This window comes from Leptonychotes weddellii, chromosome 14 (assembly GCF_054177405.1).
Source record: "Leptonychotes weddellii isolate Sample4059 chromosome 14, ASM5417740v2, whole genome shotgun sequence".
NCBI lineage: Eukaryota > Metazoa > Chordata > Mammalia > Carnivora > Phocidae > Leptonychotes > Leptonychotes weddellii.
Window position 1 is genome coordinate 2266569 of NC_138382.1, and position 24828 is coordinate 2291396.

The following is a 24828-nucleotide window of genomic DNA, read 5'->3' on the forward strand; positions in this document are numbered from 1 at the left end:
CCCCCCCCCGGGGCCATCTCCACCCCTGCTCCAGGCTGCACAACGCCCACCCCCATCCTGACCCCTCCACAGCTGCCCACCCCTCACCCTGCTTCCGTTCTCGCCGCCTGTGGCAGAGATTACCCACTTCCTGTCCCGGCACCCACGTCCCTCCACTCTTACTAACAGCATCTCGGTTTTACCCAGGATGGCGGTGCAGCCAGCTAACTGTAGCCCCCAGCTTCTGGGTGGCGGCTCCAGCCAGAGAACTGCCAACAGGAGTTATTAGGTGGGAGTTCCAGGAAGGCTCTTGAGGCTGACTCAGCTAGTGTTTGCAGTTTTGCCTTCAGTCTTTCCTCTGGTGGCTGGAACTCATATTTGATGGCTGGAGCTCTGGGCGCCACCTTGTGAACATGAAAACAAGGGTCTCATTCTACAAACAGCCAAGCGGAAATCCACTGGGGGCCCTCCCAACATACTGGAGACCTGACACCTGCTTTCTTCTGCTTGCCCCTAGACCTGCTACATAAGCCAGTAATCTCCTTAAACTACTGTTTTTCAGGTTTTTATTACCAGCAGTCAGATATAATTCCAAACAGATACCTCCCTATGTTAAGTACATTTACTAAAGAGAGGCAGTGGCCAGAGTAAGGTTTTCGATGTAAATCAGAGCACATCATTTGCCCACGTGAAACGTCTCTCTCTCTTGGATTAAACCAGCGTGCACAGCTGCGGTTCACCTCCCTTGCAGCCTCTCCCATCTCACGCCCCCTCCACCTTTCTGTCCAGGCCACATCTGGACGCACAGAGCACGGCCCGTCTACAAGGCTGCCTGTCAATGCCATTCAGAACACTTCCAAATACGTCTGTTCTGGAGATGAGGTATGTAAACCCCACGACACAGTCTCCCCAGTTTACCCGAGAAGACGTTCCCTCCCTGTGACTGATCTGCAGGCCTCTCCACTCTGGGCTCCCACTCAACTGTGGGTTTCTGGAATGCGTGAGTGAGCTCACAGCCCAGGGCACCTGCTGGCTGCAGATTCGAGCCCCACTGGCCAGTTTCATTACCTCCCCCACCCCCCTGCCAAGTATCACCTTGGAGCCGAGTTTGGTTTGCAAGGGCCCAACGGCAACACCGAATGCCTGCTCGGGTCCCCAACAGAAGTCACTTTTCTGGGCAGCCAGGCGAGGACCCACCCACACGGGCGCCAGACGCCGGGCAGTGCGCGACCCGTCCTCCGCTGCAGACATCCAGGAGGCATGCGGCCGCAAGGGCATGTCGGTGAGAGGGAAGAGCACAGGGAAGGAGCGACATCTTTGTTCCTAACGCAGCGCACTGAAGTCCGCGTAGCGCAGTCTGACGACGTCCGCGCCCACCACCAATGCCTACACCACGGCTCGTCATCGGCGGGCTCTGTGGGCCAAAGAGCCGCGACCAGAGCCTGGAAGCGGGAGATGCCACAGGAATCCACCCAAGGAAATGAAAGTGGACTTAGAAATGAAAATTTTGATTAAAGAAACAGAATGTCCAGTTGAAGGATGGGAAGATAAAACTGAGGCGGCTTCGTCCAAGTTGCACAAAGGGGCTCAGATAAAAACCGGGAAAGGAGACGAGAGAGCTGGAGCCTGGAGTCCAGAGGCCCACGTCCAGCTCCAGAGGAGGGTGGAGGACACAGAGGAGGAGAAATAAGAAATATCTAGAACGGGAGGACGCGTGTTTACAGCATGAAAGCCCCCTGCAGCACGATGAATGAAGGAAGACCACACCGGAGCTCCCCGGGAGAAAACAGGCCATACAGTGACCTCTCCAGAGCCACCCTGACGGCTGGGAGAAAGCAGAGTGCTGCGAACATCCCGGAGGAGGATGGCGTCTCACCCAGAATCCTGAACCGAGCCCAAGTATCAACATGGGAGGGTTCAAACACAAGGGTTCCTCTTACCTCCCTGACATCCTTTCTCAGAAAGCTACTGAAGGATCTGCTCCAGGAAAACAAGGGAGCTACTTCACACATGTCTTCCCAAGAAGGAAGAACAGCTGGGAGTAGGAGGCCCTGTGTGACGTGGGGACAGGCCCAGAGGGTGCAGGCACTCTGCCCTTGTGGGGATGGGGAGGAGAGGCAAAGAACCTATCCTCATCTTCCACAGCAATACCATGTCCCACCCCCAGCCCGGGCACAAGCTGCCCCTCCTCCAGAACATTCTCGGTTGGCTCTGGTGGCTGGGCCTTCCCCACAGTGACACTGGCCTCAGGGCCACTCCCTTCCATCCCTTCCTGCCTCATCCTTTTCACTGAGTGGCAGGCCTTGGACTTGCCTGTGGCCCTGGCCCTGTCTGCAGTGGGCAGGACTGGGGAAAGGCAAACGGTCCAGTTAGGAGACCAAGGCCAGAGCTGGGGAGAGCCAAGGGGAGGCCTGACGGGCAGGAAGTTCCACGAACAAAATACCCAGCGTGAACCTTAGAATGGACAGACTGGATGGGTCAGAGCTCCAGCAGAGGCTGCCCTGCCCCCTGACAAATGCACCAAGTGAGTTTGCGCCGACGCTGGGTGGCAGCGTGCACACCTTCCAGGGAGCTGCCCACGCGGGCTGCTGCCCACGTGCTGCTTGAACCGGTCCGCGTGAGAAGAGGGAATGTTCTCAACGGCCCTTCCCCTCGCACCCACCCAGACACCGCCACTCAGGAGCCGGGCGGCCACTTGCTCCCGGCCACCCCAGGCCACCCCGCCAACGCGCCGGAGGGCGAGTGAGCTCCTTGTGCAGTAGCACACACGGGCTTCCCGATAGCCTTGGCCAGACCCTGCCTCTCCCTCCTGAATGGTCTCCAAAAATCCGCACAGACGGCCCAAGGGGAACAGGCCCAGGCTCCGCAGATGTCCTTCCTGGGGCAGGGCAGTGCGGCTGCACGTTCTGCTTCAGGATACGGGAAGGGCCGGGTGTGTTTTTCTTTTTCAACGGGCACGGGCTGTCGTTTAGAGTTCAAGCACTGGAGGCAGCACACGCACCCCACGCACTCGGACCCGCGGCCCCCACGTGCTCCTGCAGGAGTCCTGGCTCCGGGATTACAGGGGGCATGTGGCATTAAGGACCACGCTGGGAATATTAAAATGGAAACGTGGATAATGTGCCTATTGTATTGGCTTTCCCGGGCGTTTCTGGGAAGCAGAGGCATCTCGCTGGGAGCCGGGAGACGGGGGTGTGCATTGTGTCCCCAGTGGGAAAGTGTCACACGGAGCCAGGAGCCCAAGAGGGAGACAGGGTCCCACAGTGTCACCCCCAGTACCGACGAGTCCTCGTGTGAGTTCACGAGGAGTGCACGGTCCCGCTCCCAATGTCAGCAGAATGGAAGTGAGCGGGGGCCCCAAGCCCCTCACTCAGGCTGGCAGGGCCTGTCACCCTCCAGCTTTCCATCTGAGTGGTCCTGAACCACGTCTGAAAACCACGTACCCAGCAACCAGCAAGGGTAAGGGCCAGTTCACGGAACTGCCCACGTGTCTGTGTGTGTACGCATGGATGGCTCTGTGTGCATGTGAACCGCACACCCACGCACACATGTACACACGCATTCGTGTACATTTGCATGTGTGTGCATCTGTGTATGTATACACATGCGTGTGCACTCACGGATGCCCATACCCACACTTGTACACACCTGTGTATGCACATGCACACACGTGTGTGGTATGCGCACTCTGCTGCACCCTAACAAGCCTGATCTGTTCCGACGTGTGACCAGGGACTGCCACTGGGGACCCGTCAGCCAGATTCCGTGGACCCGGCGGGCTGTCTGGGATTGGCTTCCCCTCCTGGGACCAACTGTCCGTGGCCACGGGGGGGGGTCACAGAGGGGACCGAAGGCCTCAGGGCTCCCCTGAGCAGCAGGACGCGAAACCAACGTTCCGAGTGCGCTTGCTGGCACCCGGGGAATCTGCCAAGGGGCGTCCTGACAGCTGTGGATGCTGCCTGGGGAGCCTGGTCTGCCAGACAGGGTGGGTGAAGCCCCAGGCCCCCTCAGAGCCTGCAGTCCCCACAGCAGGGGGCGTGCACCTGCCCACAGCTTCCCCTCCTTCTCGCCTGCCCTCAGGCTGACCCCTGGCCCACGTCCGCCCCCTCGCCTGCCCCCAGGCTGACCACCCCCCACGCCCATCCCTGTCCCCAGGCAGGCCCACAACCCCTTGCCGGCCCTTGCCCCGGACTGACCTCCCACCCCACAGCCCCCCTTGCTTGTCCCCAGGCTGACCCCCAGCCCCCTCGCCTGCCCCCAGGCTATCTTCCGCCCCCGGGCTCCCTTCCCCCACTGCTGGCTGTGGGCTGATGTTACCACCGTGCAAAAACAGCCCCGTCCCCTCAGGACTCAGGACAGGTTTCAGGAGCTCTGTGTCACATGTCACGTGCACAACGAACAGTTTACTGTTTGCACTTCAGTTTCCCCAGAACGCAGAACAACGCCCTGGAGCGATGGCCCAGCTCCACCGCATCGTGTGCGCAACCCTGGAGGTGGGACGGCAGGAGCGCGGGACAGTGGCCAGCACGCGGGCTCACCCTCCACCACCTCGCAGGACAACCAGGCCACGGGGCGGTCCCGACACGCCTCAGCCTCATTCCCTCACCCGAACCCGGGCCCGTGTGTGCTGACGGGAGCCAGGAGGCAGGCAGACAACGGCGGGGTGATGCCGGTCGGACAGTCAGAAGACTGGCGGGGGCAGGGACGGGCAGGGGGCTCCTGCCGGGGGCAGTGGGGAGGGCCCGGCCGTGGCTGCCCCAGCGGAGAGGCGCGTGGAGGGAGGGGTCATGCTGCCTGTGTGACACCACCAGACCCTTTGCCCGCGGCCCCTGTCCCCTTCTGGGGGGCGTGTGCACCTGCCCGCGTCCCTGGCGCCCACTTGGTGCTGCCCTGACTTCTCCTCTTGGCTCCCTCCAGGGCGGCCACCGGACTGTCCAGCTGGACGCTGGCTCCTGGGGCACAGCAGGGCTGTCCTGGGACATGGCTGGCCCGCCCTGTGTCAGCCGGGCTGCAGGTGCCACGGGGAGCTCAGCACCAGACGTCACCCAGGAGGCTTCCAAGCCAGAGGACTCCACTGACACCTGGGGGTCATGTGAAGCACCACGGACATGGGTGCTCAGTCCCCAGTTAGAGGCGTGAGACACACACTCGGGTAGAAGACAGGGGAACAGCTCCGCTTTAACTAGAACTTACCCGCATTCTTAACTTCCCGTACCTTATAAAACTGTCCCACCTTCAAAACTAGCTCCCACGGCGCTTAAGTCTGCTAACAGAGAAACGTGAGCTAAAATACTGCAGCCGCTTACCTGCCACGAGGCAGAGAGAAATCTAGAGCGCTGCCAGCCGGTGCAGGGGAGGGGCGGGCGGGCAGGGGGTTCCTGAGGGTGACCTCAGTTTACCGCGGAGCACACTCCTACCTCCCAGGGACTCGGGCGGCCCTGCGGTCCAGCGAGGACACAGGTGCAACAGGGGGACGTGCCTCTGTCAGGGGCCAGGTCACGGACACGCAGGAGACCGGGCAGCCCCCGAGATCGGCCCGTGAGCACAGTGCACCCCGACCATGCACTGAAGGCAGACGCACGGCAGCAGGTGGGGTGGCCCACACAGTGTCCAGGGAGGAGGTCCCCCCCCGGACATGGATGTAAACACGTATGGACACACATGGATACAGGCCTTGGACACACGGACACTCACGGACACACGTTCAATTGTTAACAGTGGTTACCTCTAGGCAGGGAGGAGAAGAGCCAAGGAACTCACTGTCGATGTTTGTTTTGTACACAGTGAGTCGGACGTTCATCCCGCTCTGTGCAAAAGCTACCCTCCCCCCACCGAACCAGTCCACGTGCACGCCCAGCGCGGAGCAGTGCGTCCCGAAGCGGTCGTGCACCGGCCCCTCTCCTGGGGTCACTGGGCGTACGTGACGCGTCTTTGTCCCGTCTGCTTTAACTAGGCAGGCAGGAGGAGGGCCCGTCCCTGGGGACGTTACCTCCGAGACCTCGGGCCACCGCCCGGGCCCAGTCCTCCCTCCCAATTCCCCAAGATCCCCAACGATTTTTTAACATAAGGAGATCAACAAACAAAATCAAAGATAAATGACCTGGGGGAAAAATGCTCGTAACCTAAGTGCCAGGGCTTGGAGTTCCTGCTGTGGGCAGCATCCTCACTGGGCGGCACCCAGCCCAACGGCGCAGGGAATCGAAAGCACACACGTGGGTGCCCACACGTAAACACGGGCAGGGCTAAGGACCCTGGAGGGGGAGCTGTGCTCACTAAAGCCGCCCCAGCAAGCCGGCCAGGCAGGTCCCAGTGACGGTGCCGCGCAGCAGACACGGGGTGGTGGGGCTGCTGGAGGCCGGCCACGAGACAGGAGTAACTACGAGGAAGAAGTGGGGTGTGGCTTTCCTTCTGCTTTTACGTTAAACTGGCATTCCTCTTTCCTTTTAAACTGGAGATACGTGGTCGAAACGAAGATTAATCACAAAATGGCCCCAAACCGGGGCCTGGGTGACATGGAGACCCCTCCCTGCACGTCGGACCCTGCTGACAACCCCCCTGCACCCCCAGAGGGGAAGTGGAGCTTTGCAGGGCCTCCAGGGTCCAGCGCCCCAGAGAGAACCGAAATAGAAACAAAGGGCAGGCAGGGCTGGGGTGGGGTGAGGAGAGGCAGGCTGTGCGTGGGGCTCCCGGCGCCCGGCACGGACAGACGCCCCACACAGCAACAGCCGGACCCGACCTTTGGCCCCCGGAGCGCACGGGGAGCTGGGACCAACCGTCTGTGGGATCCCACTGAGGCTTCTACAAGAGTCGGCTTCACTAAGCTGGGACACAGGTGCAGAAACCATGCGTCTTTACCTGTATCCTGCGCCTCCAGAACCTCCCCTCAGTTGTTTCCAGGACGGAGTCTTCAGAAATCTTGGCTCTGAAACTAACAGGAAAGGAGACTGACTATTCCAACATGTAAGTCCTCCGTCCACGTACCTCAGCATCACTCCTGGAGAGGCACTAAAAAGAAACTCTTGCAATTTTTCTTTTTTTTTTTTTTTTGACCTCCAGACCCCAGGATGGGTGTGGCTTTCATGCCCTGTGCAAACGGGAGGGAGGAGTGAGTGTGCAAACACGCCCATAAAGGAAGTGTAACCTGGCGGGTCCCCAAACACTGACCACAGCCACTTCCCTGCGAAGTGAGCCAATCAAATACTCCCCACGGTCCTGGTTAGCCATTTGCCGAAAGAGAATCAAGCTATTAGCTTCAGATCCGTATCCATGAGAACTCATCCTCACCGAAGTCCAACAGTCAGGGGGGAGCCCTCAAAATGGGACACCCGAGTCTAGGAGGATGACAAACAGACAGGATCGGAATGGCAGCCCCAGGGGGCCCTGTGCAGGGTACGTGAAGGTGTGGAGGACATCGGTGCTGGACCCTTCACGGTTGCGAATGATCCAGCACAGTTTTTAAACCTCAGAATCAAATGCTAGCATTTTTTGGTGGTTGGAATATTTTTGTTTCTTTTGCTTTAAGAGCTGGTACAATTCTTGCCATTTTCTGGAAGACAGCTGAGAAGTAGGAGGTGCTCGCTGGAAGCAGGGCCGACGCCCCATCTCTCCCACACGGCGCCCCCGGAGTGGGACCAGTCACGCCCACACCACAAACAGGGCTGGTACCCCACTCCCACTCCCACGACTCCCAGGGTCACCTCGCGGCCTGAGACACTTCCCGTGAATCCCGAGCAAATGAGACCCCCGGGTACTGGTGGAAGTGGTTAGGATTCCTTACATCTCACTGTCGGGCTCGCAAAGGACGATTCTGGGTCCTTCTAATTCTGGGTCAGCTACTGCCGACGGCCAACTTCTAAGCAGAAGTATCTTCACGCGTGAGCATGTAGGGAAGCGTCCCCCGACAAGGCCGTACCCTCCCGCACCTGGAGCCCACATCTGCTGTTTGAACACGGGGGGACGCGTGGCCACAGCCGACAGACATACGACAGGCAAACGGGACCGACCGCGGGCTTCTCCCGCGCACATGGTGGCCACATGCACGCTCCCCAAAACACTCATGGGAAACATAAGCGATTCACGCAGAAGCAAGAGGTTTACGTAAACAACCTGAATGCCAAGAAACTTTAAACTGAAAGACTTCTCTGTTCTGGAAATTCAATAAGCCTTTGTCACTTCAATAAATACAAGCAGGTGTGTCTCGTGTTCACCCGAATTTCATGGCGCTGAGCACCAAGGGCAGGTTGTCGGCATGTGACCCCACCCCCCCCCCGCCCCGCCCCACACACGCACCTGGCGAGACCACCTCACCTCTGCCCTCCGCCAAACAGCTCCTAGCCCCACGGTTCCTGGGTAAAAACCAGGCACTTCCGGCCCAGCCAACGGCCAGGTCCCGGGCCCCAGCTGTCTACACTCTTCTACCATGCCGGTTCTTTCTGATTTCTTGACAGAAAAACCCACGCACTGTAATTAGGTATCGCTGTCCCGAAGAGTGCAGGAGACAGTCCCCACACAGCCACTCCCCGTACCGCCTGAACCCTGCGTCTCCCTTCACCGGGCGTCACTTCCCAGAACGCGCATAAGAATTCAACACTCCTTTTGCGAAATGAAAGAGAAATTAATCAGGAGAGAGAGAAGTGTTTCTCTTTCCCTCCCGAGAGACGTGGCCTTGTCCACCCCTCCCCCACTCCCAGGGGCAGGTGCGGTGGGAGCCCCACGCCCACGCCCGGTGGTAGCTGCCCAGTGACCACTCTGACCACAGCACAGAGCGAAGGCGAGGCAGGTCCTGCACGCATCTTGTCCATGTTGCACATGTGACTTCACCTCCCAAAAGCCCCTGACTCTGACCCTCACCGCGGGTTTGCACACCAAAGCAAGAGGCTACTCCCCACCTCTGAGAAGGGCAGCCATGAGGCCGGCTGCCTATAAAGTGCAGTGATGAGGGGGCCGGGGGCCATGTCCACATGCATTGGGCGACCTCTCTGGGGGCCACGGGGCAGCGCGGGCCCAGAAGTCCTGACCCAGCAGTTCTCCACCGGTAATTCAAGTGGATACACCCCACATATGTGAGGTGCCCGAGTAGGAGGCTATTCGGTAGAAGAACTCTGGAAACAGTACACACACGTGTGCTGTACATACATACGCTGATTTGTACATAAATTGCGTCATATCTGGGGGATGGAATACTACGCGTCTGGTAAAAAGAATGACGTGGCAAAAGGCTCCCTCGTGCACTCTTGGTGGGACTGTGAATGGGTATGGTCACATGGAAAACAGGATGCAGGTTCCTCAAAAAATGAACAGAACTACCCTATGATCCAGTACTTCCACTGCTAGGTATCTACCCACTGAAAACAAAAACACTAATTTGAAAAGACACATGCATGCATATGCTCGCTGCAGCATTATTGACAACAGCAAAGATACAGAAGCAGCCCAAGCGTCCTTCCACGGATGAGTGGATAAAGAAGGTGCGGTGTGCACACGCACACGCACACACACGCACTATGGAATATTACTGAGCCATCAAAAAGAATGACATCTTGCCATTTGCAACAACATGGAAGGACCTGCCCCTCCAGCCCCCAGCCACTCCCTCAGCCCCTAGACAGGAGGTCACTCACATACTCAGTACTATGCTGAATCAGAGAAAGATAAACACCATATTTCACTTACACTGGTATCTAAAAAACAAAACAAACAGAAAACCAGACTCTTAAATACAGAGAACAAACTGGGGTCACCGGCGGGGGGGGATGGGTGAGGTGGGTGGAGGGGGTTAAGAGGTATAAACTCCCAGTTAGAACAGAAGTTAGTCTCAGGGATAGAAAGTATGGCACAGGGAACATCATCAGTAACCGTAACCACGCCGTATGGTGACAGGTGGGGACACTGATACAGACCGTCGAATCGCTACATTGTACGCTATTCACATATGGTTTCCTGCTTAAAGCTTACTAAAGGGATTCCATCAAAACACAAGTTTCCAAGAACAGCAGACAGACTTTCGGTGATTTCCGACTGACTGGACATTTTGCGGGACCTCCTTCTAAGGGACTCTGACACAGAGCAAAGAGGTCCAGTGGCCGTGAGTGCAGGTGAATCCCAGCTCAGCACCCCAGGGCGGGAGGAGCAGGCTTGCAGCCCCACAAGAGACCAGGAAGTCCGAGGAAGAAGCGGGGGCGTCCCCTGTGGGCTGGCCGGAGGGGAGGGCAGGACCTCCAAGTGAACTGTGCCTCCTTCCCTGGGGTCTCCTGTATGGCGGCCTCCCGTGGGCATCCAGCGCTCCCCAAGCATACTTAGATGGCAGTTCAATATTCCATAATCCAATAGGATAACGTTGGACATTCAGCTCTTTGCCAATTTCTCACTTAAAATTCATTTTTTTAAAGTAGGCTCCACACTCAACACAGAGCTTGAACTCACGACCCTGAGATCAAGAGTCACACACTCTACCATCTGAGCCAGCCGGGTGCCCCTCAAAATTTATTTTCAAAGACTGATTTTAACCACCAGCAAAACCCGACCCAGAAGCTCCTGTATCCAGAGCCCATCTGCAGAAGGGCAGATGGCACACAGGGGGGTCACGCTGAAGCGGTCCTAAGGTTCTGTCACTTCGTACGGGGATGGGGGTGGGCACACACGCTCAGAGCACACACTCACCGCCCTCACAGGCCTGCTTCCCTCTACGGGGACGGTCGCACACAATCCCCAGGACGTACTTCACTCCAGTCCCCGCTCAGGTCTTCCGTTCCCTGCGCTCTGTGTGCAAAGGCACACATTCTCTGCAGTAAAACAGTCGATGTCCACCACACTGTTCATACTTCTTCCAAGCCAATGAGACGCCTAATTCAGGCGGTCACTACTCTCCCCTAACAGGGGGCACGGTAGAGCCTGCTACTCCAGTGAAGGGTTCCGGGCCCTCAGATGCCACTTCCCAGCCGTGGGCACGGGAACAGGTCACTGCCCCTCCAGCCCCCAGCCACTCCCTCAGCCCCCAGACAGGAGGTCACTCACATTACCCACGTCCAACTCCCTGGGGTACGCACACGTCGGACTACAGCGCTGGACCTCCGAAGGAACCCTCGGCTTGCACCGACAGACTCAGCAACGACAGGGGGTACAGCTGTGTGGCCCCACTGCCCCCAGTTCCTGATGAGACGGGTTTTGGGCAGCCCTGTCAGACTCACAAGGCAGTTACGAATCTCAAGCCTCCGGCAGAGCTGGGACTCCCTCCCTCCTCCGTCCTGCGATCCCCCACAGGCCCGGCCAGCAGGTCCCGGGGCTCCGGAACTGTCCATCACCCTGGGGCTGGAGCGGGTCACAGCTCAGCGGGCAGGGTTGGAAACCGCTCTCTGTGGAAGCGTCTGGCTCCACTTTGAATGGATGCTTCTCCTCCAGGAGCTCAGGGCAGAGACAAGGGGCACCCCAACCCCACAGGAGGGAGCTCCTTCTCTCTGCCATGTGCCAGGGTGTGAAGGTGTCACAGACTTGTCCAGAACCGTGCCTAATCCGGGGCTGGCTCAGGACTGCGCTCTGGGCCACCTGGGGCAGCGTCCTGCCCACAAAGTCTCCGCAGCGGGAGTTGCACCCAAGTATGCGACTCCTGCCCCCTGCATGGATCTAGCCCAGCTGCAGAACGACCAGGACATCTCTCCTCTTAGCCACCGCGGGAGGGACGGGCCTTGGAGCCCTGACAAGCCCAGGTCCAGGCGGAGATTTCTTTTTTAAGTCTAAAAAAAACCACAAAATGCCACTCTCTTTGCCTTCATCTTTAGTGTCTCCTTAAAAATACACAGCAGGGTTACAGAGCCAGGCCAGCTCGACCGCGGGCTGCCATCCAGCTCAAGCCTGCAAAGGCTGAGCCAGGACGAGCCCCTCTTCTTGCACCTGGCCTCCCTCCAGGATGTGGCCTTTGCTCTCTGCTTGCAAAACCCATTAGAGAAGGCGCATGCAGCAGGCGAAAGCACCGTGAGGGCCCCCGGGGCTGACCCCCAGGCGGGACACAAGGAACATCACCACGCCTAGTGGGGGCCACCATGCCGACCTCCGTGCACTATTTGGTGCACACAGCGTTTGCTCTGATTCACCAGCTTCTGCACCCCTTCAAGGGGACCCCCAGAAACGCCCACTTAGGCCCTGGAAGCAGCTGACTGAGCGCCTGGCAGCAAAGCCTGTCACGATGAGACCTTGCACCCTCTGATCCATGTTCAAACCCCACCACCCCACACGCCATCAACCGTGGGCCACGTGGCCGCCGTGGGCAGGGGGATGGCCTCCCCAGAGCGCTGGGAAGGCGACAAAGTGAGGGCCGCTCCCCCAGCGGTGAGGAGAAGGTGCCAGGGGAGGCCTGGAACGGTCCCAGCCTCCCCCTAACCTGGGGAGCACCAGGGTCTCCACGGCTGCCAAGATGCCCACCGTCCAGCCCCTGCACATGGTCTATGCCCAGAATCTCAATCGTTTCTACTTTCCAAACTACCCACGGAGGCATACCCCAATGTCAGCACTGCCGCAGCGTGACCTTTGAGGGGAACACGAGGAGCCCCATACTGGACCTGATTCACCCCTCCAATCGACCCTCCCTTGTGGTTCTCATCTTCCAGATGCTTCCAGGCCAGCTGCTGTGTGAGTGCCGAGGGCCACATAAAACGATGCGGGGTCGGCCTCCAGCAAACCCACCCTCACGGCAGTGGAGACAACTGGACTGGAAACATCAAATGCCCTCGACCCTCCAGACGGTGAGAAGGTGCCTGGGAGTGACCTCTGCTGAAGGTCAAGGGAACCCCAGGCCCCAGATTCCAGGAGTCCACTCTGCACCCTCCACACCGGAGACAGGTCTACCCTCCTACCGCAGGCCAGGCTTGCTGGCCCCGGTCCTGCCAACCCGTCACCTGCCCTGGAGCCTGGCGCATCCGTCCTTCCCGCGGTGTGGACTCGCACACCAGGCGGGGCGTTCCCTTTCTGAGCCCGGCGCCACCTCCCGGGTGCTTCAGAAGGCGCGAGACACGGAAACGTGGCAGCGGTTCTGTCCCCGTCCCACGTCATCTTCCAGGTGGGAAGACGCGGGCTGAGAGGTTGGCCGGCCCTCACGGTCCCCAGCGGGCCCGAGGAGGCGCCTTCCCTCCCGGGGACCAGTGCCGGGGAGCACGTTACGAGACACGCAGCAGAGGCAGAGGGGTCTCCTCACAATTCACAGGAACCAAAGTCAACTGAAAAATCTAGAAGAGCCTCTAGAACATTCTTGCACCGGGATAAACTAGGCTGCCCCTCTGCCCCCACTAGGGCCTTGGCACTGCTCGTGGCGGCCTCAGCAGGGCCACGGTCGTGCCAAGCAAGCATCCTGCCAGAGAAAGGCCTCCGGGTGCTGCCTACAGCCCCCTCGCATAAGCTGGGCCCCCTCATCCAGTGATGGGGACATGGGGACAGACCAGACGGGACCCCAAACGTGGGTCCAGAGCGTCACCAGCCGGAGGACAGGACTGCTGCCTCCCTGCCTTTCTGCCGGCAACGGCTGAGGAAATGGGACTGTATTCTGCCAAGGACTCGGGAAGTAGGGTATGTGAGCATCAGCGGCCCTGTCTACTGGAGATGACGGGACCCGAGGTCTCATTTCCTGCAGAACTGGTCCCAGAGGTTGGCCAGTTGGCCGTGCTGCCTGCCAGGCAGAGCTCAGGGCCGCCCCACATGCCGGCCACTCCCGGGCCCTGGGCCGCCTCCGTGCAAGCGGGGTGGCTATGTCCCGCCACAGAAACAGGCTGAGCGAGGCAGCCGCCCCGGAGACACATGGTGGCCCCGAGCAGTGCCCTTCAGGTCTCGGCAGGTCCCCGACGGCCACCGCCCTGGGCTGAGCTCTGCTGGGGAGCCTCTGCCCAGTCCTGGGTCCTCACCCCGGGGACGTGCGGGGCCGGGCTGGCTGGGGCAGCGCCCCTTGGGGTGGGCTGCGTCCCGGTGCAGTCGGGAGCGCCCGGGGGGCTGGTTTCCATTCGGGAACGGCCCCCCTCTCACTGCAAAGCGCACCTGCAGCCAGCCTGACTCAGGCACTGCTGCTAGACACAGCGAGGGACCTGGGCCCGGCCTGCACCTGCCCACCGAAGGCCACGTGCAGGCAGGGCCGTCCAGGGGGCCACGGAGAGCAGAGAGAGGGGCAGTCCTGGGCCTGGCTCCCCACGATGCGCACACGTGAGCGGGCACCTGTGAGAACCCCGAGTCTGGCCCGTTCACTTCGGACAGGGAGCAGCGGAGACACAGACAGCCCCCCGCCCTGCCCAGCACGGTCCCTGCGCTGGGCCACCACCTGCGCAGGGACCCCAATGGCGTGCGTGCCAGCCCTACCTCCAGGCGCGGGGAGGGGGTACCCCTGGAGAGGAAGTGCCACCCAGAGGAGCGGAAAACCAGCTCCGGCTGGCCGGCCGTGGGGTTACCGGGAAAAGCAGACCGCTCCTCCAGGCTTCAACCTTGCCAGTGGCTGATGCAGCTTCCCTAGGGGCTGGCGCAGCCCCGCCCCACCCACCTCCGGGTCCCTCAAGGCCTCCGCAGGCCCTCCAGGCACCGGAAGTTCTGGGCCCGGAAGCTGATGTGCTGGCTGGGGGAGGGGCGGGGAGAGGCCTGCAGAGCCCACGGCCGTGGCCACATCCGCCCCATCTGCCCACCAGGCACAGACCACCTGCCACTGGCCTGGAGGCAGCCCCCATCCTCACCTTCCCCAGCTCCCCGCACCCCCAGGGCTGCCCCCACTGGCAGCCACCCTCTGGAGACGCAGCTGGGGGGCCCGGCGTCCCCATCCTCCCAGGACAGCCTTCTGGGGGAGGGGAGGAGGAAGAAGAGCTGCTCAGGTCTCCACGTGCCACCAGGGACGTGTGGGCCTCTTACGGAGGCTCTTCCAACAACTCGATGGGCCAGAAACCATCCTCCTCCTCCTTGTCATCCCTCCTTCACACACAAGAAAACCAAGGTCTGGACGCTTCCGGAAGTCCCACCAGCGGCCAGCAGTGCATTCAGAGCCCGAAACCTGGCATCTGCCCCTCTCCCCCAACACCACCTCATGAGTCCTAAGCGCCGGAGAGCCAACGCTCCCTACGTGGGAGAGCCTGCCCCGAGGCCTCATGGAGCCAGCACACACAGCTGGCCTCCCTGGGCCCACTTCAACCCGGTTCCTCACCAACACGTCACACGGGCTCCTAGTTAGGGGTGCAGCAGGCACCTCCCCAAGGACGGGCTGAACCTGGGTGGCGGCACCAGGGCCTGCTCTGGAGTCTGGCAGGCGTCGGCCTTTCCAAATAAACCCACTTGGCTAGTTAGGTCAGCCCAGGCTCTGCAGTCTTCGTTTTTTCTTCCCAGCTTAAAAGCCTAACAAGCAGATGATATAACTGACCCACACCAAAGACCCCACGGCGAACGAAGAGCTACCACTTCCGTGCCCAGAACGTGGTCCCCAGGTGTGTGTTCACTGACGAGCAGTCTCGGGCAGGGACGAACACTCGAACGACAACTCTAACTACAGACCCTGCCTTTAAGCCCCCTGCTCCTTCTGACCGACCGGTGGTCGGCTGGGGCCCCGCAGGAGGTGGGCACGCCTGGCTGCCTGGGGCAGGCTCCCAGCCTCGGACGGCAATCCCACCCAAAGCGTCCCCGGTGACGGAGGCTCTAGAAACATTTCAGCCACAGGGAGGACAGTCCTCACAAAATTTCAGAACCAGATGGATTTTTTCCAACATACAGACAAGGAACTTGAAACACCTGCCCGAGCTTGCCCGACCCTCCAGGTTCCAGGGACCACCTCTCTTCTATCCCGCAAAGCCTGGGGAGAGCCGCGCTGGGCAGCCCCTCACACTCACACCTGCACGGACCCCTCCATCTTCAGCAGGAAGCGATTTTCTGCCTCTGGGGGGGGGGGTGCCTGCCGCCAAGCCCCCACCCTGCTTGAGCCGCACCTGGCCGCGAGCACCAGCGGGGATGGGGCCAGGCCTGGCTCTCCAGAGGAGTCTGACGGACACGCCGCTCGCTTGCTTCCTCGGCCTCGGCAATCCCACCCGTTCAAAAGGATGCCAGCTCAGGAATGTGCATCTCCACGTTGCTGCAACAGTGAGGATTTCTGGTCTAAAATGTGCACCGGTCAGGACCTAGCTAGCTAAATAATCTCCCAGCCTGCTAGGCAGGCAACGCAAACCATCGTGCCCATGCTTATTGACAAGCTCGATGGACACACATGTGATTAAGTGCAACGAGGAGAGGATAAAACAGCACTTAAACGTACGCTTACTCACGGAAAGGGCCGTCGGGGACGCTGACGCCCAGCAGGGCCGGGGCAGGCCCACCCCAAGCACCCGGCGCTCGCCCACGCAGACTCCCAATTGCCGGCGGGGCCTCACTTCCTGCTTTCCGGGTGAGCTCGCGGGGGCCAGGTGCACCTGATCTCCGAGCGCCGAGCACCAGGCCGTGGCCCTTCACAGGTGGAGAAGGCATGCGAGCTGCACGGGGTGCTGAGCTCTGAGCCCGGGGCTTGAGGGACGTGTCCAAATACCTTCTTCGGATTTTGCCTCACCTGACTGCGTTTGCATTAGAAAATGCACTTTTTGGTGTTTTTCTTACAAAACCTCCTGCTGTTTCCGAACATCAGCAGCTTCCCCAGATTCTCGCAGTCGCTCAGGCCACCCCGTGGTGAAGGGGAAAGCGGCCCGGTCCCCAGGAGCACATTCCCGCTGTCCGTGGGGACACTTCTGCCCTCCCGGCTCTCCGCGGACGGGGCCGCGCGTGGCTTCATCTTCCTAGTGTCTACGCCTCGTTCCCCTCCACACGTGTGCCCTGCCCCGCCGAGCCTGGCCGTCCATTACCCCCCAAGAGGGACACACATGAGGCAGGGCGTCAGGGCCCCGATGCCGGGGCTCAAGCTGTGTGCCCGGGGCTGGCTACTTACTCCGCCCCTCAGGTGCTGAGCTGTGAGACGCAGCTGAGCTCAAAGCGTGCGTGGGCTTTTTACCCCATGACCTGGCGCTTTGGTAACTATGACTGTTAGTGAGGACATGATGAAAACCCGCCAGGGACGGCTGGGGGCGTCTGCTCAGCCTTTCCAGAGTGGGCCCACCGTGGCAGAGCCATAAAAAACCACCCTGCCAGGTGTCACTCAGTGTTCTTTCTACACCTTTTCCCCCAGGACGGACAGCAGAGGGGAAGAGCTTGCCCTCGGCGCTGAGGACAGCCACCTCGGCCACGCACCTCTGCACCGGCCTCCACCTGCGACCCTCCGGTCCTGTCCTAAAGGCGCCCCCGGGCAGAGGGGCACCTGCTTCCCGAGGACCCCTGAGAACAGGTGGTGCTGACGTGAAAACCGGCTCATGCGGGGACCCGGCATTCACGTTCTAACGCGGAAAGAGGGGGAAGACCGTGGGGGCCGGAGGGAGGTCGGGGTCGTACAGAGAGCCAAGGCCAGGAGAGGCGTCCCCCGCCGGCGCACCCCGCGCACCTGAGTGCCCACGCCTCGGCCCCGGCCGCCCTGTGTCCCCGTCCCCACTTCCGGAAAGGGAGGCCCGCAGCAGGGACGGCGGGAAAGAGCCCAGCCGCCGTGGACGCAGCCTTCCCGGCACTCACGTTACTGATCGAAGTCAGAAACGCTCACCGGCGGCCGTGACTAGCCAGGCTCTGGCTGTCTCCCAGAGAATAGCAGTCAAACGCCCTCCCCGCTCCCGGGAGCGGCTGCCGCTGGACCTCTGAATTTTTAAGTGGTTGGAGTGTGAGCCTCTGGAGGGATGAAGTGCCATCAGCGTCCACACAGCGAGAGGGCGGGCGCACAGCCGTCCCCCGACAGCCAGGCCAGGGCCACCGGGCCTGGCCATGCACACTGTGAGCCCCGCTTCGGTTTCTCGGTCCCTCCAACTGTGTCACGGAGCCCACACCGGCCACCCCGTGCGAGGCAGACCCGACCCCGCTCCACACACGTGCAGTCGGGGGAGGAAGCGCTGAGTGGCCACGGGAGGACCCAGGTGCCCAGTGCACACCGGCCTTTGCAAGCAAGGCAGAAGCAGGGGTCAGGCCAGCAGGGCGGGGGTCAGCGCCCACCCGGCGGCATCTCTGTGGGGCTCTGGGCAGCTATTCTGCACACCTGGAGAGCCAGGAGGGGACCCTAAGGGGGACCTGGGGGCCCGGATCTGAGGGGAGGCTGTTACCAGGGGGTTCAGTGAGAGCTGAGAACACAGAGACACACGCAGTGGGTGCCCTTCCAGCGCTCTTCCCTAACCACGGCCACGGGCGCAACCAAATGGAAAAGCCAGGCGGGCTGAGCAGCGCACCCTGTGACAGGCGAGCCCGCAAATGCAGAGCGAAATGCATGCCCCAGACCACAGCAGGTGCGGCCTCGAGACAGCGGCCGGCAGGGCTTCCTCTCTGCAGCCCCTGCCCCCAGTCGGGGTTCAGATCCCCGAGTCCAGGCAGACCTAGAGCCCGGCCAAACGACTTGGAAGCAGGGTCTCAAACGGGGATCTGCACACCCACGTTCACGGCAGCAGTTTTCACAGCAGCTGAAAGCTGAGAGCATCCCGAGGGGAGCAGAACACACTGTCCCAAAACGTGCCCCTCAGGCACACTGACCATTCTGGACTCAAGGTACTTGAGAACAGCCAGAACCAGAAGGACCCCAGCACCCGCTCCCCCGGAAGCAGGACACACGTTCTCCCGGGAAGGATGCCCTCCCTACCCCGGGAGCGGAAGGCAGCCTCAGGGCCAGAGGCAGGGAACGGGGCCCGGAGGGCTGAGCAGGCAGAGACTCGCTACTTCTCCCTGACTTGCCACCCCAAGCCCAAACCCCTTTGTTTTACCCATTCTTCACAAATGGATTGTTTCTTTGTCTAGCACGCAGGAAAACTGCCTGCTTCGGTCACTTCTTAGAGTCTTATATATTTGGAGCTCCCATGTGTACAAAATTAAATTCGCTTTTCTCTTGTTAATATCTTATGTTAGTTTAATTACCAGACAGGCCACAGGACCCAGAAGGAAAGACGGGAGATTCTCTCTCCCCACCTACAATCCCAAGTGTCCACTCAAGGAGGAATGGATAAAGAAAATGCCATATATCCACACAACTGAGCACCATTTCCCTCCTTGTAGGGAAGGGCCATTCCATCAACCTGCCTCCGAGGCACCTGCCGAGCGCTCCAAGGTGACCCGGCTGCTTGACCTGAGCCCAGCACCCAGGGGGCACGGGGAGTCGACAAGGCGGTCACTCAGAGCTGCCACTCATGAGAACACACCAGCTCTTGGGGGTTCTCGACCCTCAGCCTTTCCATGGCTTGTGTCAACGAGACACAGGAGTGGTGGGAAGGTCACACAGGTCCCCCGCACACAGAGTAAGGGGCAGGGTCCAGCAGCAGCTGCAAGTGTCCCAAGGTCTGCTCCCTTCTAGAACCTTCTGTCCCTATGACCCTGCCCTCCCACCAGGGCGGGCCCCATGAGGGCCCCTCTGCAGGTGGAGAACACACCTGCATTTTGTGGGCACAGAGCGGATACCTGTCTCCAGCCTTTTGAGTTTCAAGACGGGCAGAGCTTGGCTGGAGGACACAATATGTCTGAGAAGTCAGCTCTGGCCACCCGCTTGGTCAGTCACGGTCAGCCACGTCCACCTGGTTCCTGCCCTGTGGCTGCCCCCAGCACCCTCACCAGCCACTGAAGACGCCGAGTAGAGGGCGGGTCAGGGGTCTCGGTCCCGGTGGGAGCCAGGCTCCAGGAAGCTTCAGGAAGCCAGGACGTCAGGCGGGTGCTGGCCACCTTCTGGACTAAGACCCACTCTTCCCACCAAGATTCCCAGCCACACACTCCAGGCTGACGTCCAGAAGAGCCCTGGGGTCAACCGCAGCACACGTGCGTGGTGTGCGTGCATGGAGGCTGTGTGGGGGCGTGTGTACCTAGCACGTGTGTGCTGAGACGCGCGGGAGCTGCTGGAGAACCGCCGAGAGACCAGGGTAAGAGCAGGGGACAGCCGAGTCACACAGGACTTCTGCAGGTTACAGGGACGGAGGACACACGCCCGCACCGCGGTTCCCTGCTGGAAGAGCGCGTTTCCCTCCACGTGGAGTCGGGGACAGGCCTCTGACGCGGGCTCCCCCCGGAAGGCACGCGCGCGGGGACATCAACAGTGACTGGTGCGAAGTGTGAGGCTTCTCGTTCCCACGTGACGTCAGCTCCCCCAAACACACAGCGGGAGCACGATGTCTCCCCCCGGAACGGAGTCCACAGAGGGCGGGGCCGCCTCCCGCAGACGGGCCGTCGGAGAGCGTCGGGGCTGCGTGCTGGCCGAGCGCTCAGACATGACTTTCAGGGAGTGACCCAACAGGCCAGGGCAACGCAAGGAAATAAATCTGCCGGCCTCGCTGACGCCAAGCCAACGTGTGGCGGTGCAGCCTGCGGCCCCGCCCCCAGACACACGGACACTGCAAAACAGGCACCCAAAGTCGCGAACCATGGCGAGGGAGGAGGGCACATCTGAGGTCCGACTGGGGCCGCTGGCTGAGCGGAGAGGTCAGCACGAGCCGGCCAACGTCTGAGCTAAACTGTCAGGGCGAGGCCACAGGAGCTCGCGACAGGCCACGATCCAACCAGCGGCTACGCGGGAGCAGCGTGGCGCCCAGGGCTGGTGCGGGGTCTCGCACCTGGAACCCGCGGCTGCCCTCACGAGCACAGAGGAGTGGAGGCCGCCTCTGCCCAGACCCACCACCGGGCCCTGCCCGCTCCCTGGGCTGGGCCCTGGGGAAAGCGCTCTCCCACGCCCCGACCGTCCTCCGCGTGTGCACGCCGGGGCCTGTGGCTGCCTGCCCGGCCGTGAAAGCACGGATGCCCCATGCCCAGGGCTTGCCAGGTCCCCAGGGCAGGAGGGGGGTGCCGGCAGGGCAGAGGCCGAGCCATGGCGGCCCTCCCACCCCAAGCGGGGGCTCCCTCTTAGCGTGGCTGAGCCAGGGCAGAGCCCCCCACACATCCTGCTCCCACCCTCTGTGTCCCAAGACACACACCGTCCTTCTCCCGCTGTTTAGTCCTGCGTGTTCTCTGCCAGCCCCTCTAGACCCGCTCCCTGCTCTGCATGCCGACCGTGCCCGTGGTCTGCAGGGAGCTGTGCGAAGCTCTGTCCCAGACCAGCGGCAGGAACGAGCAGCGTCCCGGGGGCACGCACGTCGCCCGCCCAAGGATCCTCACAGTCTGAGCGCCACCGGTTTGTATGCTGCTGGATGTCACATCTTCCCTGCTGTGCAGACACGCTCCTTGTCCCTACAGTGGTAGCGAAGGTCCTCTGGGCGCAGACCACATCCTAAGGGACCTGAGCCCGCTTCCCTGTGCTGCTGTACAAAATCACCAGAAGCTCAGCGGCCTCAGACAACATTAATGTGCTATCTCACGGCTCTGGGGTTCACAAGCCTGGCGTGGGGCTCACACCCGAGCATCGGCCGCTTCCTTCGGGAGGCTCCAGTGAGAATCCACTTCTTTGCCTTTCCAGCTTCCAGAAGCCTCCTGCATTCCCCGGGCTCATGTCCCTTCCTGCGGCTTCAAAGCCAGCGAAGAGGATCGGAACACGCCACCCCCACAGAGACTGCCCCCCACACAGACTGCTCTGGCATAAGGACTACCTTGAACCGAAGACAACTGAGAAACGGCAGGTCCACGAAGAACTCTCTGCCCTCCCCACGTGCCCAAAAGCAGGACACAGACTTCCTTCTGTACAAGCGTCCTTGAGAAGGTGCCGAGATGAGTCTGCATGACAAACCTTGCTAACCATCCTTTACTCACCACAGCTTCCTACTCACCTTCCCACAATGCACTGCCCCTACGAGCCCAAACCACCTTTCCTTCCTCTTATTGCCTCGCAACTTATTGCTCTTGGTTAAAACGACATATAAGCCCCAAGGCTAACGGTTTTTTTGGGTTTTTCTTTTCTGCAGAGCTCCTGTGCATGTGACTATATTAAAATTTGTGTGCCTTTTTTTCTGTTAATCTCTCATTTGTCTGTTTAATTCACAGGCCCCACTGAAAGAACCTAAGAGAGTAGAGGAAAAGTTTTTCCTTCCCTAAACCAGCAGCATAGCATCTTCTCTCCTCTCTGCCCTCCTGACTCTCTCTCATCAGGCACCCTGTGATTACATATAGGGCCTACTTAGAGAATCCAGGATGATCTCCCTATCTCAAGATCCTTAATCACACCTGTGAAGTCCCTTTACCACGTACAGTAACATAGCAGTTGACCCTTCGACCACACTGGTTTGAACGACATGGGTCCACTTATATACAGATTTTTTCGATAAGCACAGGACATACTGTAAATGGACTTTCTCTTCCCCATGATTTCCTTAATGACATTTTCTCCTCTCTGGCTGACTTTATTCTAAGAATACCTTATACAGCATATAACACATACAACATACAAAACGTGTGTTAACTGACTGTTGGTACAGGTGAGGATTCTGGTACAGCAGGCTGAGTAGTTAAGCTTCTGGGGGCGACAAAAGTTCTACACGGATTTTCGGAGGTGCAGGGTCAGTGCCCCGCCTCCATACTGTTCGAGGGTCAACTGCATCTGCAGGTTCCAGGGATCAGGACACGGATGTCCACAGGGGCCCTTCATTATTCTGTCTCTTGCAGACCCCCATGGCTATTTGGTAATGTGGCCCAGTAGAAGCACAACTCCTGCATTCCTTTTCCAGAAAAAAAATGAGTTTTTTAGGTTTAATTCTCCCATTTTCTTGAAGCTGAGAAGTAATTCATATGTAACTGTTAATTCTGGGAAGTCCAAACCAAACCTGTCTGCCTTCTGAGAGCTCTGAGCCCACGTGGGTACCCTACAGGATGGGGGCGCCATAGGGGGAGGGGCACTGCCGCACCCCTTCCACGGGGGGGGGAGGGGCATGGGGGAGGTTCCCATGCAGAAGTGCACACTGGGAAATCAGGAGTGAGGCAACCGCCAGGTAATATTAGTTTTAAGAATGGCTGGGGGTAGAATAAAAATATAAATGATGGTTAACAAGAAGCGCAAAATAACAAGAAAACCAACACATTCCTTGGCCGGCTTTGGCATGATTGGTCATTCAGATGCAAATTCTACCCTGATTTTGGAAGGCTTACAAGCACCCCTGTTGAGAGCCAGGCCTATGAATTCCAGGCTCTCAACAAGCCCTCACAGTTCCCAGCCTTGGGGCTCTCCCCCCACGGGGTCTTTTTATGTAGCCCCGAAACACCAGCAGCCTCTTCATGCAGGCACTGCGGGGTCCCTGCTGTTTTGGGCCCTCTCCCACCCCCCTAGGGGCGGCACTGGCCACTTTCCTGGGCCAGACTGGCCAGGGCGCCTGGAGTACCCCCTCGCTGTGCCAACTACCATTCAGCCGAGACCCTGGACGGCATCCACACCCGCTCCCGTGTGCAGAGCCGTCAGGGCCCGGAGCCTGTCCTACAGACCCCACCCACACCAGCCCTCCCCACCGCCATCCCTGCACAGCCAGGCCTGGGTGTCCCTGCCCCCGGCCACCTCCCTCGGTGCCCAAGGCCCTCACTGGCTTCCCTGCAGAGCCCACGAGACCTGGAGACACATCTGCTGTGACATGTCCACAGGGACCTGAACCAGCCGCCCAGGAGAAGGACCCAGGAGCACGCCCAGGCCAGCTGGACAGACAGACTCCTCTGGTCCTCGAGAAGGGATGCCCACCTGCTTCCTCAGCTCACTCCCACTCAGCGGAGCCATGAGAACCAGGAACACGAGGGCCGTGTGCAGGAATGATGAGAGATGCCAGGATGCACCGCAGGGCCCTGGTCAGCCAGCATGTCACCCTGCTGCTTCAGCGGCCTGAACGCGATCGCACACGGCGAGCACTCAGAACAAGATCAAACCCGATGTGTATGTGTTCTTGTGCCCGGTGGTTTGTACACACTCTTGATTCTTCTAGTAGGAAAAAAACACATTGTACCATCTGTACAAAAGGAACGAAGAACAAACACGACCTCTGGCAATAAGCCAAACCCCCATCGCCCGCCCAGCCGGCCTCACCTCTCCCGGGGCCGCACTCGCCGGCCGGTGCCTGACCCACGCTGCCCACAGGAGGACGGTGCTCAGGACCTGGTCTGGCCCGGCCGCCCCATGCTCATGGAGGTCTGTGCTGGGGGGCATCCGTCCTGACATCGCGGGGTCTCCAGGGCAGTCTGGGAGGGGCCGCAGGGACCAGCCACGGGCACCACAAGGCTCCCTTCAGCAGCGGGACAAGGCCCCGCGGTGAGCCTCCCTCGGGCCATGGAACACGCTTGCCCCATTCTCGTCCCTATGAATGGCAGGCTGTGCACGATGTGGGCCCCATTGTTCTCCTGTGTGGGCTCATTGAGGGCGCAGGGCAGGGCCAGGCCGAGGAAGGAGGAAGAAGCTGTGCCCCCCAGGAGAAAGGCGCCTTGGAGCCACATGAGGACAGACAAGGGATCCCGTCAAGGGCCAGGGACTCTGAGGATCACGGGGCCACGCCACGGCAGTCACTGAGGGCTGGGGGCTCCAGGGAGAGGATGGGGGAGCTGCCCCCCTGCAGGCTCTCCTGAAGGGCCCTGGGCGAGCCCCACCGAACGTCAGCATCCAGCCTTGGAAAAAGGGAGAGTCGGGGCGCCTGGGCTCGCGGTGAGGGCGGATGAGGCAGGGATGTGGGCAAAGACTTCCACACGGCCAGTCACAGCACAGCTGGGCAGCGCGAAACTCAGCCGGGAAACCAAGCCACGTGCTGGCCGAGGAGCTGCGCAGCGGTGCTGGGCTGCCTCCGGCCGCTGCCCGCCAGCACGGCCCCCGTGCCCGCGCCTCAGCCGGGGACCGGCGCTCGCGGTCTGTGAGGGGCGGGTGACCCTGCAGGCCTGGAAAGGCAC

At 60.4% G+C, this 24828-nt stretch overlaps 1 protein-coding gene across 4 annotated transcripts in view; it reads right to left on the minus strand.

Moving 5' to 3' along the window:
- Positions 1 to 23692, minus strand: part of SEMA4D (semaphorin 4D) — a 56049-nt gene extending 32357 nt beyond the window's left edge. For 2 of the 4 annotated variants that reach the window (XM_081802735.1, XM_081802732.1), the window contains exon 1: positions 23642 to 23692. In XM_081802735.1, the coding sequence (XP_081658861.1) occupies positions 23642 to 23677 (36 nt within the window). In that variant the 5' untranslated portion in view covers positions 23678 to 23692. Of the gene's footprint in view, positions 1 to 6834; positions 7058 to 14307; positions 14476 to 23641 lie in introns of those variants that run through there. The other 2 variants (XM_081802734.1, XM_081802733.1) reach the window with 2 other exon arrangements.
- Between the last annotated feature and the right edge of the window lie 1136 nt (positions 23693 to 24828).